At 32.7% G+C, this 14,319-nt stretch overlaps 1 protein-coding gene across 3 annotated transcripts in view; it reads left to right on the top strand.

Annotated features, from left to right (window-relative positions):
* Window positions 1-14,049, top strand: part of PDE3B (phosphodiesterase 3B) — a 93,096-nt gene extending 79,047 nt beyond the window's left edge. Inside the window, exons 6-14 of one of the 3 annotated variants that reach the window (XM_082318275.1) lie at window positions 344-447; window positions 1,196-1,330; window positions 3,483-3,594; window positions 4,325-4,438; window positions 7,074-7,273; window positions 9,142-9,345; window positions 9,753-9,914; window positions 11,327-11,576; window positions 11,910-14,049. In XM_082318275.1, coding sequence (XP_082174401.1) covers window positions 344-447; window positions 1,196-1,330; window positions 3,483-3,594; window positions 4,325-4,438; window positions 7,074-7,273; window positions 9,142-9,345; window positions 9,753-9,914; window positions 11,327-11,576; window positions 11,910-12,136 — 1,508 coding nt within the window. In that variant the 3' untranslated portion in view covers window positions 12,137-14,049. Of the gene's footprint in view, window positions 1-343; window positions 448-1,195; window positions 1,331-3,482; window positions 3,595-4,324; window positions 4,439-7,073; window positions 7,274-9,141; window positions 9,346-9,752; window positions 9,915-11,326; window positions 11,581-11,909 lie in introns of all 3 variants that reach the window. The other 2 variants (XM_082318273.1, XM_082318274.1) reach the window with 2 other exon arrangements.
* Window positions 14,050-14,319: the final 270 nt, after the last annotated feature.

Here is a 14,319-nt window from a genome sequence, read left to right as displayed (position 1 = left end):
CAGAGTAAAGATTTTATAATAGGCTTCCACTCATAGCTTTGTTGTTCTGTACTCCATATATCAAACAAGTTCTCTGCCATCTCAGCTAAACTAATCACTGAACCAATTTTTGCAAGTAAAAAGTTATGCTTCTAGCTTTTCTCAATCTTCAAATAGGTTTTGTGTAACAAATTTTGTCCTTTACAACTTTTTTGTTGTTAAATTCTTAAATAAAAATGGTTTAGAAACAAGCTATTACTTACATTTCTGTGAAGAATCTGTATGATCAGTTCAAGAATTATTAGACACTAGTAATTTACAAATAAATTATTGATATAGTATTTATGTATGTATTTTCTTTAAGGTGAAATTGGAAGTGCTAGTGTTTCAAAAGAATCTTTCCACCATACAGAGAAGAAAAAAGATGAGAGGAAGGAAATGATCGATCAAACACAAAATAATCTGCTTGTAAGCATGTAATTGCAAAAAAACTTGCAATAACTTTTATCAATACAGTATTTCTTTATAATTTCTAAAATGCTTTAAAGAGGTCTTTGCATTGCTAAGAATTGTAATTTCTGGAGGGAAATGGTGCATCGTTGGAATTCAAATTTTCATTTAACAATTGTGTATTTCCAGCTTGCATAAATTTCACTAGCGAATTACAAGAAAGGTGGTGATTGTATTAATTTTTGTTGATCAAAATTAATTTGTGTAGGTTTAATATTGATAGTATGCTCAAACACTGATTGACTAGTATTTTCTCTTGGAAGTTTATGAAAGATGCGGCAGCTTCAGTGGGACTTACAAATGAATGTTCATACAGTGCAGTATATTGGAAGTGCAGGGAGACAAATGGTTTAAGCTTTACTAACATTTTGTTAGTAAACACTGTTAAAGCTCAGTAAATGTTTTGTTAGCCTATGCATATTTTTGCTTTGTTTTATTAACTCATCTTGTTTAAAAAGAAATAAGGATGACAATTTAGCACCATCTCAGAAAGCCCTGGAATCTGCCGCCACAAAATATGAAAAGTCAAGCCCTTAACTGTGCTATTTGTTTTATTGATTTATGATTTTCTCATAGTTGTAGTTACAGCACCATTCAATAAGTTCAATAATGATTTATCATTTTCATGGCTTTTTTTGCCAATAAAACTGACAAATTAGTTTTCATTGTTATTTTAGAGGTGATAAAGTATCTTACTCTCATACAGGTGGAGCAGAGTCCTACATTAGAAACAATGTTATTAGACCATGATTCACTAATGGAGAAGATGAACAATTGGAATTTCCAAATTTTTGACCTTGTACAAGAAATGGGAGACCAGTCTGGAAAGATCCTTAGCCAGGTTTGTTGTCTTTTATTATATGAGGGAGAGTGTGTAAAGCTGTTGTGCTTATCTTTTTTTTTAAACCGTGAAGAAGTTTTGTGGTCAACATATATATGAATGCTAAGTTGAAAAGTAGAAATATCATTTCTCTTGTACTCCATCTCATTGTAAACCATAAAAAGTGATTTATCTATAGACAATTTGCTCCAAATTTTCTGAATTTTATTCTCAATGTAAAAATAGGTTAGATTCACACTCACTAGGTTTTGTAGTAATATGCCATTTCCTAAGAAAAATTGTCTCCTGCTTTCAGAATTACTACCTTGTTTGTCAACCATTTCTTTCTTTGTTATTTCAGTAAAATATTTCTGCCAGAGTTACACCTGTGGGGGAAGAGAAGTGATCTTTTAGGCAGTCTTTTGCCTCTTGATCCTACGAACAATGGGATTTTTTTTCCATGCTGCTTTCTGCATGTAGTATCCCTTTTATCTCTTTCTGACTTATTACTAAGCTCTTTCATGCAGTTTCATGTCATGCTGAAGCCAATCTACTGGCAGGTGCAAAAGTATGATCCTGTTTGCTCTTCCCCAGCCTGTCCCATTCATCAGTGTCATCTGAAAGCTTCTGTCTCTTTCTTTATACTGGATTTAGCAATTATAGAACTATAGTATGAGCTGGATTTGCTTCTGATCTGACCACAAAATATTTTTATTGCCAGTATCTTAGTTTCCTACCCTGGAGTAGATTACATGTTACTGTTCAAGGGTAGTGTTAGGAACAATCAGCTGGAGGGAAGGAAACAGGTTAGAAGCACACAGGTGCAGTTGGAACCATAGGCCTGCACCTATACTGAAGATGGGAAAAAAGAATGTGGATGATTTCATTGTTGTCATTAGACACTATCTTTTCTTTCATGATACACGATATTCTGGGTATTGTTTTAAATCTTCAATTAGTCTTGTTTAATCAAATGTTTTCAGGTCTTTTGTTACTGCAGTTAGTGACAACTGTTAATGTACAGACTAGAATGCCACAATCCACTTTTGAGTGGTGTTTTTACTGTAGTATACTTGTACTCTGTGATCCACATTAGCTTGCATTTCATTTTTGTGCAATCTTGGGGATAGTTCAAACCTGTAAGTACTTAAGTGTGCAGGTTTCTACTTTACCAGAATTTCTGTATCAGTTCTTCCTGATATTGTATGTATGTGTACTACTTGTCCTTCTCCTCCTCCCACCCCAGTCCTTTTGTCTGTTGTGCTGTAAGCATCTGATACATATCTTACTTGAGAGCCAATTAAAAACTGTATTTTACCATCATCAGTTTTAAGATTGGGTATGTGGAAGGGGAATGGTTGGGACAGGTGGAAGGAGGGATGTCCCCTCATTTTGCTCTAATGTTCCTTTGAGCACCTTCCGCACCTCAGAACTTACTGTTTCTCTCAAGTGTCTGGGAAAGAAGTAACAAAAATGAGTAGCAGTGATTTGTTTTGAAAAGCTTACTTAATATTTACAGTCTTATGGGGGGTTAGGTCTTTGTAGTCATTATGTTCTATTTGCAAACCATAATATATTTGCACAGTATATAAATGTTTGGGTGTTCTGAGTACATTTTCGAAATATTTTTTTCATTTACCAGCTGGCTTTGTTAAAAATACCCAAGATAAGTCATAATGAATAAAAGAAATAGGATTTCTTTGCCACAGTCTCAAAAATAAACGCAATGTTGTGGTTTTGTCTTTTTTTTTTTTTTTTATATTAATGGCTCTGCTACTATAGTTAAGTAATTTGAATTTTTGAATAATAAGTAAGAATATAGATTTCTTCTTTTTAGTTCACTAATGGAATAAAGCAGGAGTTCTTTAACATTATGAAAATTTTGGAGAATATTGTTAAAAATAATCAGTTGTGCATAGAATTGATCAGTACAGAAATAAAAGCTTTTACTATTCTGTATTTGAGAGGTTGATTAAAATCCACATTTTTGTGCTAAAAAAATCATTAAATGTATCTGTGGCAATAGTTTTCAGATGATCTTTAATGGAATTTCAGTAATTTCCATCTCTATCAGCGAGCAAAATTTTAAAAACAGGAATAGTTTTAAAGTTGAAAGAGGAGAATATGCTTAGGTGTATTTTTCAGACTAAAATTCATTTTAATATGTATTTAGGTAACTTATACCTTGTTTCAAGACACTGGTTTGTTTGAAATTTTCAAAATCCCAACTCAAGAATTCATGAATTACTTCCGTGCACTAGAAAATGGCTACCGAGATATTCCTTGTAAGTACTATTTGATTACATATGTTTTTCTTTATTAGTGTATTAGTTTAATGTTTAATACAGGGCAGACAATGTCTGAACTTAGTATATTTTTAATTAACACATTCGTCAGAATTTAGAACTGATTTAATGAATTGCAGCAAAAAATTGGTGGACTCCAAAACTGAATTTGTTAATATGTAGGTTGAATATAATCTTAAAGAATTTGAGTGGTTGAATCGAACATACTGAAGTCAATGGGAGAATATTTGTTGACTTAACAGAAATTTGGTTTAGGCCCATAATTGAATAATAAGAAAATATAGAATTTTGACAGTAATTATTCATCTTGCTATTTAGGGCAGCCAAATGTACTGGAAAACAAAACAAAACAACCTCCCCACCCCCACACCCCATATCACAGATGTTTGCACCAACCCAGGTGCTTGTAGGTATCAGATTGGAAGCAATGCTAGTGGCTCACCATCACTGATTTAAAAGGCTACTTAATCCCTTCCTGACTCTCAGGTAGAATGAACTATGTTTAGAGGATGTTTGATGTTTATCTAACTTGTTTCTTAAAAACGTTCAGTGATATAGCCTCTACTAACAGTTTAAATTCAAGTTTTTCTTTATATTTAATCAAAATCTCCCTTGTAGTAAATTTGATACATTACATTTCTTTTTTTCTTTTTGTTCCTTTTGATTATATTTCAGATAATGGTTTTGATTATATTTTGATAATTTTCAGATCACAATCGTATACATGCCACAGATGTTCTTCATGCAGTATGGTATCTGACAACACGGCCCATTCCTGGATTTCAGCAAATTCATAATGAGCATATAATGGAAAGTGATATGGGTATGTATTCACATAGGTTATTTTTTTTCTTTTGCTGTATGAATGTTTTAATGAAACTACAAGAGTTAGAACAAATTACTCTGGAAGAAAATATCTAGTTATTCTTATCACTCAAATTTTTTTTTGTATTTTAACATAAGGCAGTAGAAATATCACAGTGTTAGTACACACCATTCAGAAATATCATGCAGTAGATTTTTTAGAAAAATGATTAGATGAGTAGTGGTTAGTTTGTTAGCCAAGAATACAGGTTCACTTAATAAATTTTCTATGCTGAATGAAATCTCTATATGCTGCTACAGTCAGCATATTTTTAGCATTTGAAATACATTAGACTAATATTTCTTAACTTTATTGGGGAATTAAATAGACCAAAGAAAAAATACCAAAGTAAAAGTATTTAACTTTATTGAAGTTCTCCTTAATGGTTTTTGTGTAAAAATTAGTATTTTAGAATTCTGTATTAGATATCGGATGCAGACATTCAGGCATTGAAGTGAGTAGCCTAACAATAATTGCATAAGAGCATCCCTGAAAGAGAAATAAGGACTTCAAATTCAAATTTTGCATGACATTAGTTCTAATGAAGTTTGCTTTTGTGTTGTCTGTGACTTCATGGAATTAACTTTTAAATTTAGATTTGTAGTTCTTACAACAAATATATACTGTAAGTAAAGCATAATTATTCTAAATATACACTTTTATACTAAAATGTATGTATTTAAGAAAAATAAAATGGGGAAATCAAGCACTCTGTAAGAACTCTGCTTTATATATGCAGTAAAAAAAGACAAGATGCAAGTCATGTGACTTTTAAAGGGCTGTAATTTTAAGAAGTAATTTGTGAACTGTACAGAACATCATACAGTATATGTTGTTTCTTCCTTACTAATTAGCCCTTCTGCTGTCACCTCTCTCTTTTTTCCAAGTTTGTCCATATCCACTGATTGCACCCTATTAAGTTTTCTTCAAGTGTTAAAAGGGTTGGGACTGGAGACTTGACTGCAGGAAAGAAAAATGATAAAAATCCTTTTGTTTCCCTTTACATAAAAGTGAAATTAAAATAAGAAATTATAGTCTTATTGCTTTGGAACTCTTCCAGTATAAATGTTACTAGGATTTTTATTCCTCGCTTATTCTATTAAGGCAAAAGAGACCCTTTTATTATGCAGTGATGAAATAAGTACTATTGCTTTTTTTTTTTTTTAAGTGACTTTGTCCAGGGGAGAGAGGAGAATAAAACTGTGAATCTACTCATCATGCAAATATTTCTAACTTAATGGGTTTCGTTCCTTTTGGAGTAGTTTCCACTGTTCCCTGAGCTTTTCCTATAGGTCTGCAAGTTCAAGAAATGGGCAAATTATAGAAATAGTAAGGGAAATGCTGATTGATCCTTTCTTGGCCTCACTGAGGTTGGAGAGAAACTGTAGAATGCTCTTTTAGTGCTGTCATTTTAAGAAGCGAATGAAATTCCAGGTCTGCATAACAGCAAGAGGTCTTTAGCAGCATGGCAGTAAGGGGAAGGCAAAGAAGTGACAGTGACCTTTACAGTAATATGTAACCAGTGGTATCCATGTGGATTTTCCAAGATCTGTAGTTTGGACTCCGAGATGTACATTTTTGCTAGTTTTTCTCCTTCTCTTCGTTCCCTTCCATGGAACAAATACCTACAAGTGCATTTTAATAATTAAAAGCTTAGATTGTTATGGTTGCTTTCTAATCTAAATGACAAGTCTACTGCAATCAAGAGGCGTAGACTAGACAGCCAGTGTCCTTTGTTCCACTAGATTGCCTTCTGTGCTTGCTGAAACATTCCTCTGAACCAGCCTTCTGCAGCACGAGTGCACTGTAGCTACAAAGAGAGTGACTTCCTCTGTTTTATGTCTTCTAAGGCACCACAGAGTTTCAAGGACCAAGGCAAATCTTTTCTTCCTTCCTCTCCTCTTCCCATGAGGGCAGTGAGTGTGGATATGTGCCCCACAAATATTGCCAAAAGTGTAAAATCTACATTTCTTTTTCTAAAATTGCGTGGCAAGAGTGAGCTCTGACTGTGGTGAATTAAAAATATTTCTTTCCTGATTATGACTGTTCAAAGCTCTTCTGAAAGTCTCCTTTATTTGTGTGAATGATAGTTATCCCTCAGCATTGTAATGGGAAATCTTGTCTGAAAAAATGGACTCTGGGGTATATCTGTATGTAGTAGTAGGTAAAGCATGGGTTTTAGAACAGGAACATTCCGCTTTCCAGTTTTGGGACACTTCTTACAGGCTCCACAATGTCCTGTAGGATTTTGCCCTCCTTGTGTAATGTCATGAAACAGCTAAAGCTTTTTATATATTTGTAAGACTGCATCTACCCTTTTGGACAGCCCGTGTGGTGATGACGAATTTACGACTTACTGGCATTTCAACTTTTCTTCAAAATTGCTGGTTTATCTATAAACAATAGTATGACTTTTTTTTTTTTTAAAGCATAAGTCTTTCTTTGCCAGTTATTCAGCTCCACAATTACAAGGATAACTATATTAAGATTATGTTTGCAATACTACCTGGCTGAGTCATTTAAAATGTATTAAAAATATGAACGAAATAATGTTCTAAAAAATATTTTATTTTTATATTTTCAATTTTCTTAGATGAAGCCAGTGGTATTGCTCCTGTTCAAGTCAGCTATATTTCTTCAAAAAGTTGTTCTATTGCTGATGACAGTTATGGTTGTCTGGCATCAAACATTCCTGCTTTGGAATTGATGGCTTTATATGTAGCAGCTGCCATGCATGATTATGATCATCCTGGTCGTACAAATGCTTTTCTAGTAGCTACAAATGCACCTCAGGTAAGAAATTCTTTAACCAGAAAATTATTTGTCTGTATCTGAAATCAGAATAATGAAAATTTTTCTCTTCTATATCCATGCTATGTATACCCTACTATCCCTATCCAACACTAGCCTGTTTAGGATCATTCGCCTGACTTGAGAAATGGGGAAATTAATTTGTACTTAACTTGTGTAATACTTCTTTTTTCCCCTGATAAATTCCAATGTGTCTTGTACATATTGGTTATGTATGTGTGTAAAAATAATTTTCATTTTACAAAATTAAAAATAATAACATAAATCAATGCAGATTAGAGTAAAAGATTATTTCATAAAGAGCTGGCCCGAGGACTGTCTAAGTAGCTAATTCATAGATATTTTACATTTTGGGAGTCCTCTGAAATCATAGTGGTGTCTGCAATTACTGTAAAAACACAGGTTCCTCTAATAGTCCAATTAACTGCATCGCCTAATCTCTGTAATCCTTTATGGTAAATAGACATTACCTTTAAGGGAGAGAGAATAAAATAAAAGCAAGGAGATGCTTTGCTGATTTCTTATCTCCTGTATTCAACTTTGTTGTTAGAACAGAGAGTAGAAAGAAAGGAGATGCTGTGCTCTTCAGGGTCTAAAAGGCTAAAATGAAAGAGGTGAAGGAGAGTAAAGCTAAACAAAATAGCAGATAGGAAAAAGAAAGGTGGGGCAGGGAAGAATTGGAAGGAAAAGCACTGAAGATGCCTAAACCACATGGTGAAATATTTTTATCTAAAGAGTGGAATATTCATCTGGGGAAGAATATTTATGATGGCTATTTGGATCTCTCTTAATAAGTTAGAGACAAGAAACTTTAATAATATTAACAACAACATCAACAATAATAATTGTAAATCAGAAACCAATACAACTTGTCAGGAGATGGAGACTTTAAAAGTGAACTTTCTGGTCAGTTTTCAACAATTCCTTATGAAAGTTTAGGATGTAGGCAGTTCTGTATTTCTGCTGAAAACAGTATACAAGGAAGAATAAAAACAAACAACACAGACATTCATCTCCAGTTTTCAAAAATATACACATTCATTTTGCTAATGATCTCTTCCTTTCCTCAAAACATGAAGATTATTTTTGCAGTTTTCTAAAGAATTTTTTTTCAGGTCCTATTTAATCTATATTCAATTAATTGTATTCTAGGAAGTTTTGTATAAGCACAGGAGTTGTGAGTAAAATCTACTACGGTTTTAATATTTTAGTTAACTCATTTGCAGTTAAAATGTACTCAGCAGCAGCATTAAACGTAGCACATTGAAAGCTAGTGATACTCCACGCCATTTTGCATTAACCGCAGTTCTTGTATGCTTTGGAGTTCTTTTTATGTTTTTTTTTGGGTTTTTTGTTTGTTTGTTTTTTTTTAAAAAACAATCCAGGAATTAAGAGGAATTAAAAGCATATACTTAGATCTGGGTTTTGGTTTGGGTTTTTTCCTTTTTTTTTTTTTTTTTTTTTTTTTTTTTTTCTTTCTTCTTTAATGTCAGTGTGTGTGTTCCACACATACTGCCCAAAGTGCAAAGTCTACATTTTAAGTGGTTTGTGCCTACATTGTGAATGTAGGTGTCACTAAGATATTGTAAAGGACTTTTAAGGAAAGAAAAAACTTTACTAATTGTATGGGTTTTTTGTTTCTCAACTTCCATTTTTGTTTCACTTCAACCCTCAAAACTAGAAGGCAAAACATAATTTCCAATAGTTGTTGGTTTTTTTTTTTTTTTTTTGAAGTAAGACTTGTTTCTGACTAGCCCTTAAGCCTCAGAATGTTTAATTATAATTTTAAAACTTTACTCTGTCATTTATGATCCTCTTTTTTTTTTTTTTTTTTTTTCTTCTTCTTGTAGGCTGTTCTCTACAATGACAGATCAGTCTTAGAAAATCACCATGCTGCTTCTGCTTGGAATCTTTTCTTATCACGACCAGAATACAACTTTTTATCAAATCTTGATCATGTAGAATTCAAGCGTTTTCGTTTCTTAGTGATTGAAGCAATCCTTGCCACAGATCTCAAGAAGCATTTTGATTTCCTTGCAGAATTTAATGCCAAGGTTTGTTATGTTTTAGTGTCTACACTGAGCTGGTCATGATATATGGATGTTAGTGTTGCTACTCAGTAGTTGTTAGTATTAATAACTTGCATTTAAAGTTTTATATTATTTAAATTCAAGTTACCAAAAAAATGCAAATAGAGTATTTCCTTTGTACAAACCAATTGCAGATTATTTTGTAGATTGTCTAATAAGCCTAGCAGATGTGACTTAGGGACCGACAGGAGACCTTGGTCATATCTCACATTTCCATCTTCTGAGAGATAGTAAATTACTTTTTTTGACTATGTAAGACAAAAAGTGATATAGAAAAAAATAATGAAAGTGTCTGTTGTGCAAAGCCTGGAAAAAAAAAGATTGATGAATAGTTTTAACTTAATTTTTAAAAATGTATGTGCTCAACCCAGGTCAATGATATCAACAGTCATGGTATAGAATGGAGCAATGAAAATGATCGCCTACTGGCCTGTCAAATATGCATCAAACTGGCAGATATTAATGGCCCAGCAAAAGTTAGAGAGCTGCATCTGAAATGGACAGAAGGCATTGTTAATGAATTTTATGAACAGGTGGGTATGGAAAGTGTAATTTACTCTTTTTTAATGACAGGCAGATGATAAATTCTTTGCATTACCAAATGTATAACTAAATTAGAGATTATTCCTTGTATTAAATCTTCAGGTAAGGTGTTTCCATCTTCTCTTTCTGAATACTGAAAATTTATTTTTATGGGTAGCATGCTAAAATAACCTTTTACTTCCTATCAATTGTGTTAGAAGCTTGAAAACAAGCTCCCTGCCAATGTTGTCCATTTTTTAGATATTAGTTTATTTTCTTTCAGTTTTTTTTTCTTAGGATGATGCTGATAAACCAAAATAACTTCTTCCACTTTGGGGAGTTAAGTTCACTGGTATGTTTGCAGGTCAAAGAAAATGTATAGAATCCATACGACTGAAAATGTATATTCAGCTTTAGTGCAAAGACAGAGGATATTTCAAAACTTTCAAAATTAAATATTAAAAATACACATTAGTAACTAACAGTATTAAAATGTAAATAAGATTTTTACAGTGAAACTTTGATAAATAATCCTATCAAGACTAACAGGAAAGAAGTCTGAAAATGTGTTGCCTATTTTTACATTTACACCTTCTGTAAGCCCCCAAAATATATTCTACATTTCTACTCTCTTATTTTTCTGTAGTCAATTTTCTGAGGAGTTACCTATTTACGAGGCAACAACCAAGGATTGAAAAATATTTCTCAAACTAGGAAGTTTTTTCAAACTAGAAAAGTAAAGAACAAAATCACTTGGGAGATTTAAGCAATAGCAATGATAATCTGAAGTGCTTACACTTACTGTAAGACCTTAGTATTCTAAGTTGCTCCTTTAGGAAAAACTTTTTCATAAAACTATCAGGTCCACAGAAGTGCTGACATAAATGATTATAACTCCGAGTTGTGTATGAGCAACTGTTCAATTTTTTTCTTCTCCAATCTGTAAAATGGGAAAAAACTCAAAACCAAACCACGTTATTCTGGATATTATAGTTCATTTCATTCTTCTATGACTTTTGAGGGAAGCCATTTACCAGAATGCCTTACTCTACGTGATTACTTTCCCATTTTCTCTGTTCGTCAGCTCAGCAATTGAAGTCAAATCTCTTCCTACCCTGAAGCTGTCCTGTAGAGGCAGAGCAATAGCAGCTCCAGTAGAACTAGGTCTCCATCCACGCATAAGGGTATCTCGCAGCAAAGCTGAAGGGAGGATTATGGGCTATGCAAGTCTGACCCATAATGTGTCTTTATTTTAAATTGGTCTGGTTACGTCTTCCTTCACTTAGTCTATACTATTATTACCTCTAGTGAAAAGATACAATCCATGTGATGTTTACTTGTTTCCTTAAAAGTAATCTTTAAAATAAAAATTTGAAGTTAATTTTGTGAGAAGTTCTGATAATTTTTTTCATTTCTTTTTCAGGGTGATGAAGAAGCAAGTCTTGGATTACCTATAAGCCCCTTCATGGATCGTTCTTCTCCACAGCTTGCAAAACTGCAAGAATCTTTCATCACTCATATAGTTGGCCCCCTTTGTAATTCCTATAATGCAGCTGGGTTGCTTCCAGGGCAATGGGTTGATGAAGAGGAGGAGGATACAGAAAGTACTGAAGATGATGATGGAGCACCATTAGAGAGTGATGATGAAGAAATGGAAGATGATCTTATTTTAAGTAAGTTTCTGTATTTCAGTTGGCACATATGGTTAATAGATTCAGACATAGCAATGATGGTTGAAATTGTATAGTACAAATATTGTAGATTTTGCGATTATGCTGCTTCATAAATTTTACTCTTTTAATAAAATTTTTGTTAATACCAGGAGACTTGCAATTTGAAACAGAAACTCATTGTTATCCTTTGCCATGTCACTATTTAAATATTCTGAATAAGCATCCATGTTTTTTGCTCAAATTTACATCTCTTACAACGTGCCATTGGTTTTATATGTGTAAAATACAATTATTTTTAATCTCAAACAATTAAATGTGCTTATAATTTTACAGAAGCTCAAAGAAAAAAAGGTAGACGAATATTTTGCCAGCTAATACACCATCTCAGTGAAAATCACAAAATATGGAAGAAAGTGATTGAAGAGGAAGAAAAAAATAAAGCTGAAGGAGCTAAACTGCTGACTGAGATCTCATCTTTACCTCAAGCAGATGAAATTCAGGTTATTGAGGAAGCTGATGAAGAAGATGAGCGACAACTAGGAGAAGACAAAACATGCTAAGAAAACTTCAGTGGTGTCCAGTATGATGATAGCCTATTTTTTTTCCACTGTGCTGACTTTAGCCTGACACAGTTCACATAAAATTGAAAGGCCTTAATACTGTGAGAGGATTCTTTCTACTCTACTGGAATCCCACTCCTATGCACTTTCGCCACACAGAGTATGAAACTTTATTCAAATATTGAGTATTGTATACCCTGATGCAAAGTTCTTTATGCCTTAGTTGGTATAAAATATCCTGATATAATGCTGCCTTGCTGAATATGGAACTCTTATTTTCCTTGAGGTACCTGCAATTTTTAAAAACATTCAGTGACTTCAATTACCAAAGTGGCAAGAACTTTTTGCTAATAAGGAAATGTGGGATGAATCCTAATATTGTTTTGAGTTGTTTATTTCATGTTATTTTTGAACATGAATAAGAAAAAGTCTGTGCCTATATGAAAACTATGTTACCGTTGCAGTGCAAGCCTGTTGTGGGGTGTCTACTTAGTGCAGTAGTGTGCTTAATGTAGTCATCTCAGAGCAACTGTTCAAGGACTGTGACAGAAATGCTGAATTCTGATATTTGTGGTTTAAAAAAGAAAAAAAAAATCCAGGTGCATCTATTTCTGATGCTTTTTATTATTGTGCATAATCTGATGTTTTATTTTTGCAGAAAATATTCAGGTTTGCAGTGGGTGTTCATGATAATTCATTGAATACAAGGCCATTATCATCTGTTGCCTTGCTGTTTTGTGATAGAACATTAAAAACCTGTTCAGCTACTTAAATTATTAAGGAATTTTATTCTTTTAGTCATAATGCTATATTTCCTGCCCTTACTCAGGTTCCTGTTTAAAAACAAGTCAACCACATCATAGATTTTTATCTTGCACCGATTTCTGGTAGTAAATTTTAAGGAAATAAGATCGTATTTCATTTATTCTTTGTATGTAAAACTTTAGGAGAATTAAAGATTTTTTTTTAAAAAAAAAAGACATAAACTACTGTTTCAAAATGGCTAGCGTATTTTAATGTGCCCCACATATTTTCTCCCATCACAGACATAACTTATATTGCCTTCAAGTTTGATGTACATCCTGAAATATATATATGGAAAGCAGAACATAAAAACTTCGTGTAAAGCCTAATAGTAAGATAAACATCACTGTACTATATTACATTTTAGATTGTTGAGTTTTTAAATAAGAAACTTAGACATTCCACACAAATGTGTTTTTTTAGGAACACTGCCATTGTCGATCTAATATAAAACAAACCAAAACACCCCCCCCCCCCAAATTAGGCTACAAGTATGTAAGCAAGCCACAAATAAAGCTAGTTTTAAAAGTGCACCTTTTAGTACTAAACATTTATATGTTGTGCAGTTGAATTGAATGCAAACAAATGCACACCTGTGCAAGTTGCTAAATGTATCTTAGCATATTTGTGTTTACATTTACATCAGTTGACTTGAAAAAAGGTAACATTCCTAAGATAACCTTGTGTAAATTGTATTGCACTATTTTACATAAACAAATCTTTATTCTGCTCTTTGATTGGCCAGTTTAAATAACTGAAAGGAATTATTTTTTTATTTTCCACTAATAACTTTTTGTTGATCCATTTGGAAGACCACTGAGATGTGCTTTTGCTATTTTATATATTCAGTGCCAAATCCCCCTTTGCTGCCATTATTACTACCACTGCATTTTTTGTAACACAAGCAGTGTTAAAACCAGATAATTTCTGTCATTAATAAAATGTTGCACTATTGAAGCTGGCACTTATTGATCATTCACTTGTATTTTACATTTGTTGTTCATATATTTTCCTAACAGAAAATTTGAAGACTACAGAAATTATGCTTGTTCAGTATGCTGTATTGTCAGCATTTGGTGTTTAGCCTATCTGTTTGTATATAAAAAAAAATCACTTTAATACTGTTTAGTTTCATTTTGCTTTGACTGAAAAAAAAAGATGCAAATGAGCTTGTCTAAAGTTACTGTTATATTATTTTACATTACAGTTTTTCATTTAGTTTCCTTTTAAAAAATGAGTATTAAAAACTAATATAAAGAAAAAATAAGAAGGTAAAAATAACATTTTATCTTTTACTAAAGCATTGGCAGCATTTATATCTGGTGACAACTTTGCCAGCAACTTTCTCATCTCAGGTTTCCTTTAAACTCTTTAGAAAT

The sequence above is a fragment of the Platalea leucorodia genome (genome assembly GCF_965183815.1).
Source record: "Platalea leucorodia genome assembly, chromosome: 7".
NCBI classification, from domain to species: Eukaryota; Metazoa; Chordata; class Aves; order Pelecaniformes; family Threskiornithidae; genus Platalea; species Platalea leucorodia.
Note: the sequence above shows the minus strand (reverse complement) of the source record. Positions and strands in the feature narration are given on the sequence as shown.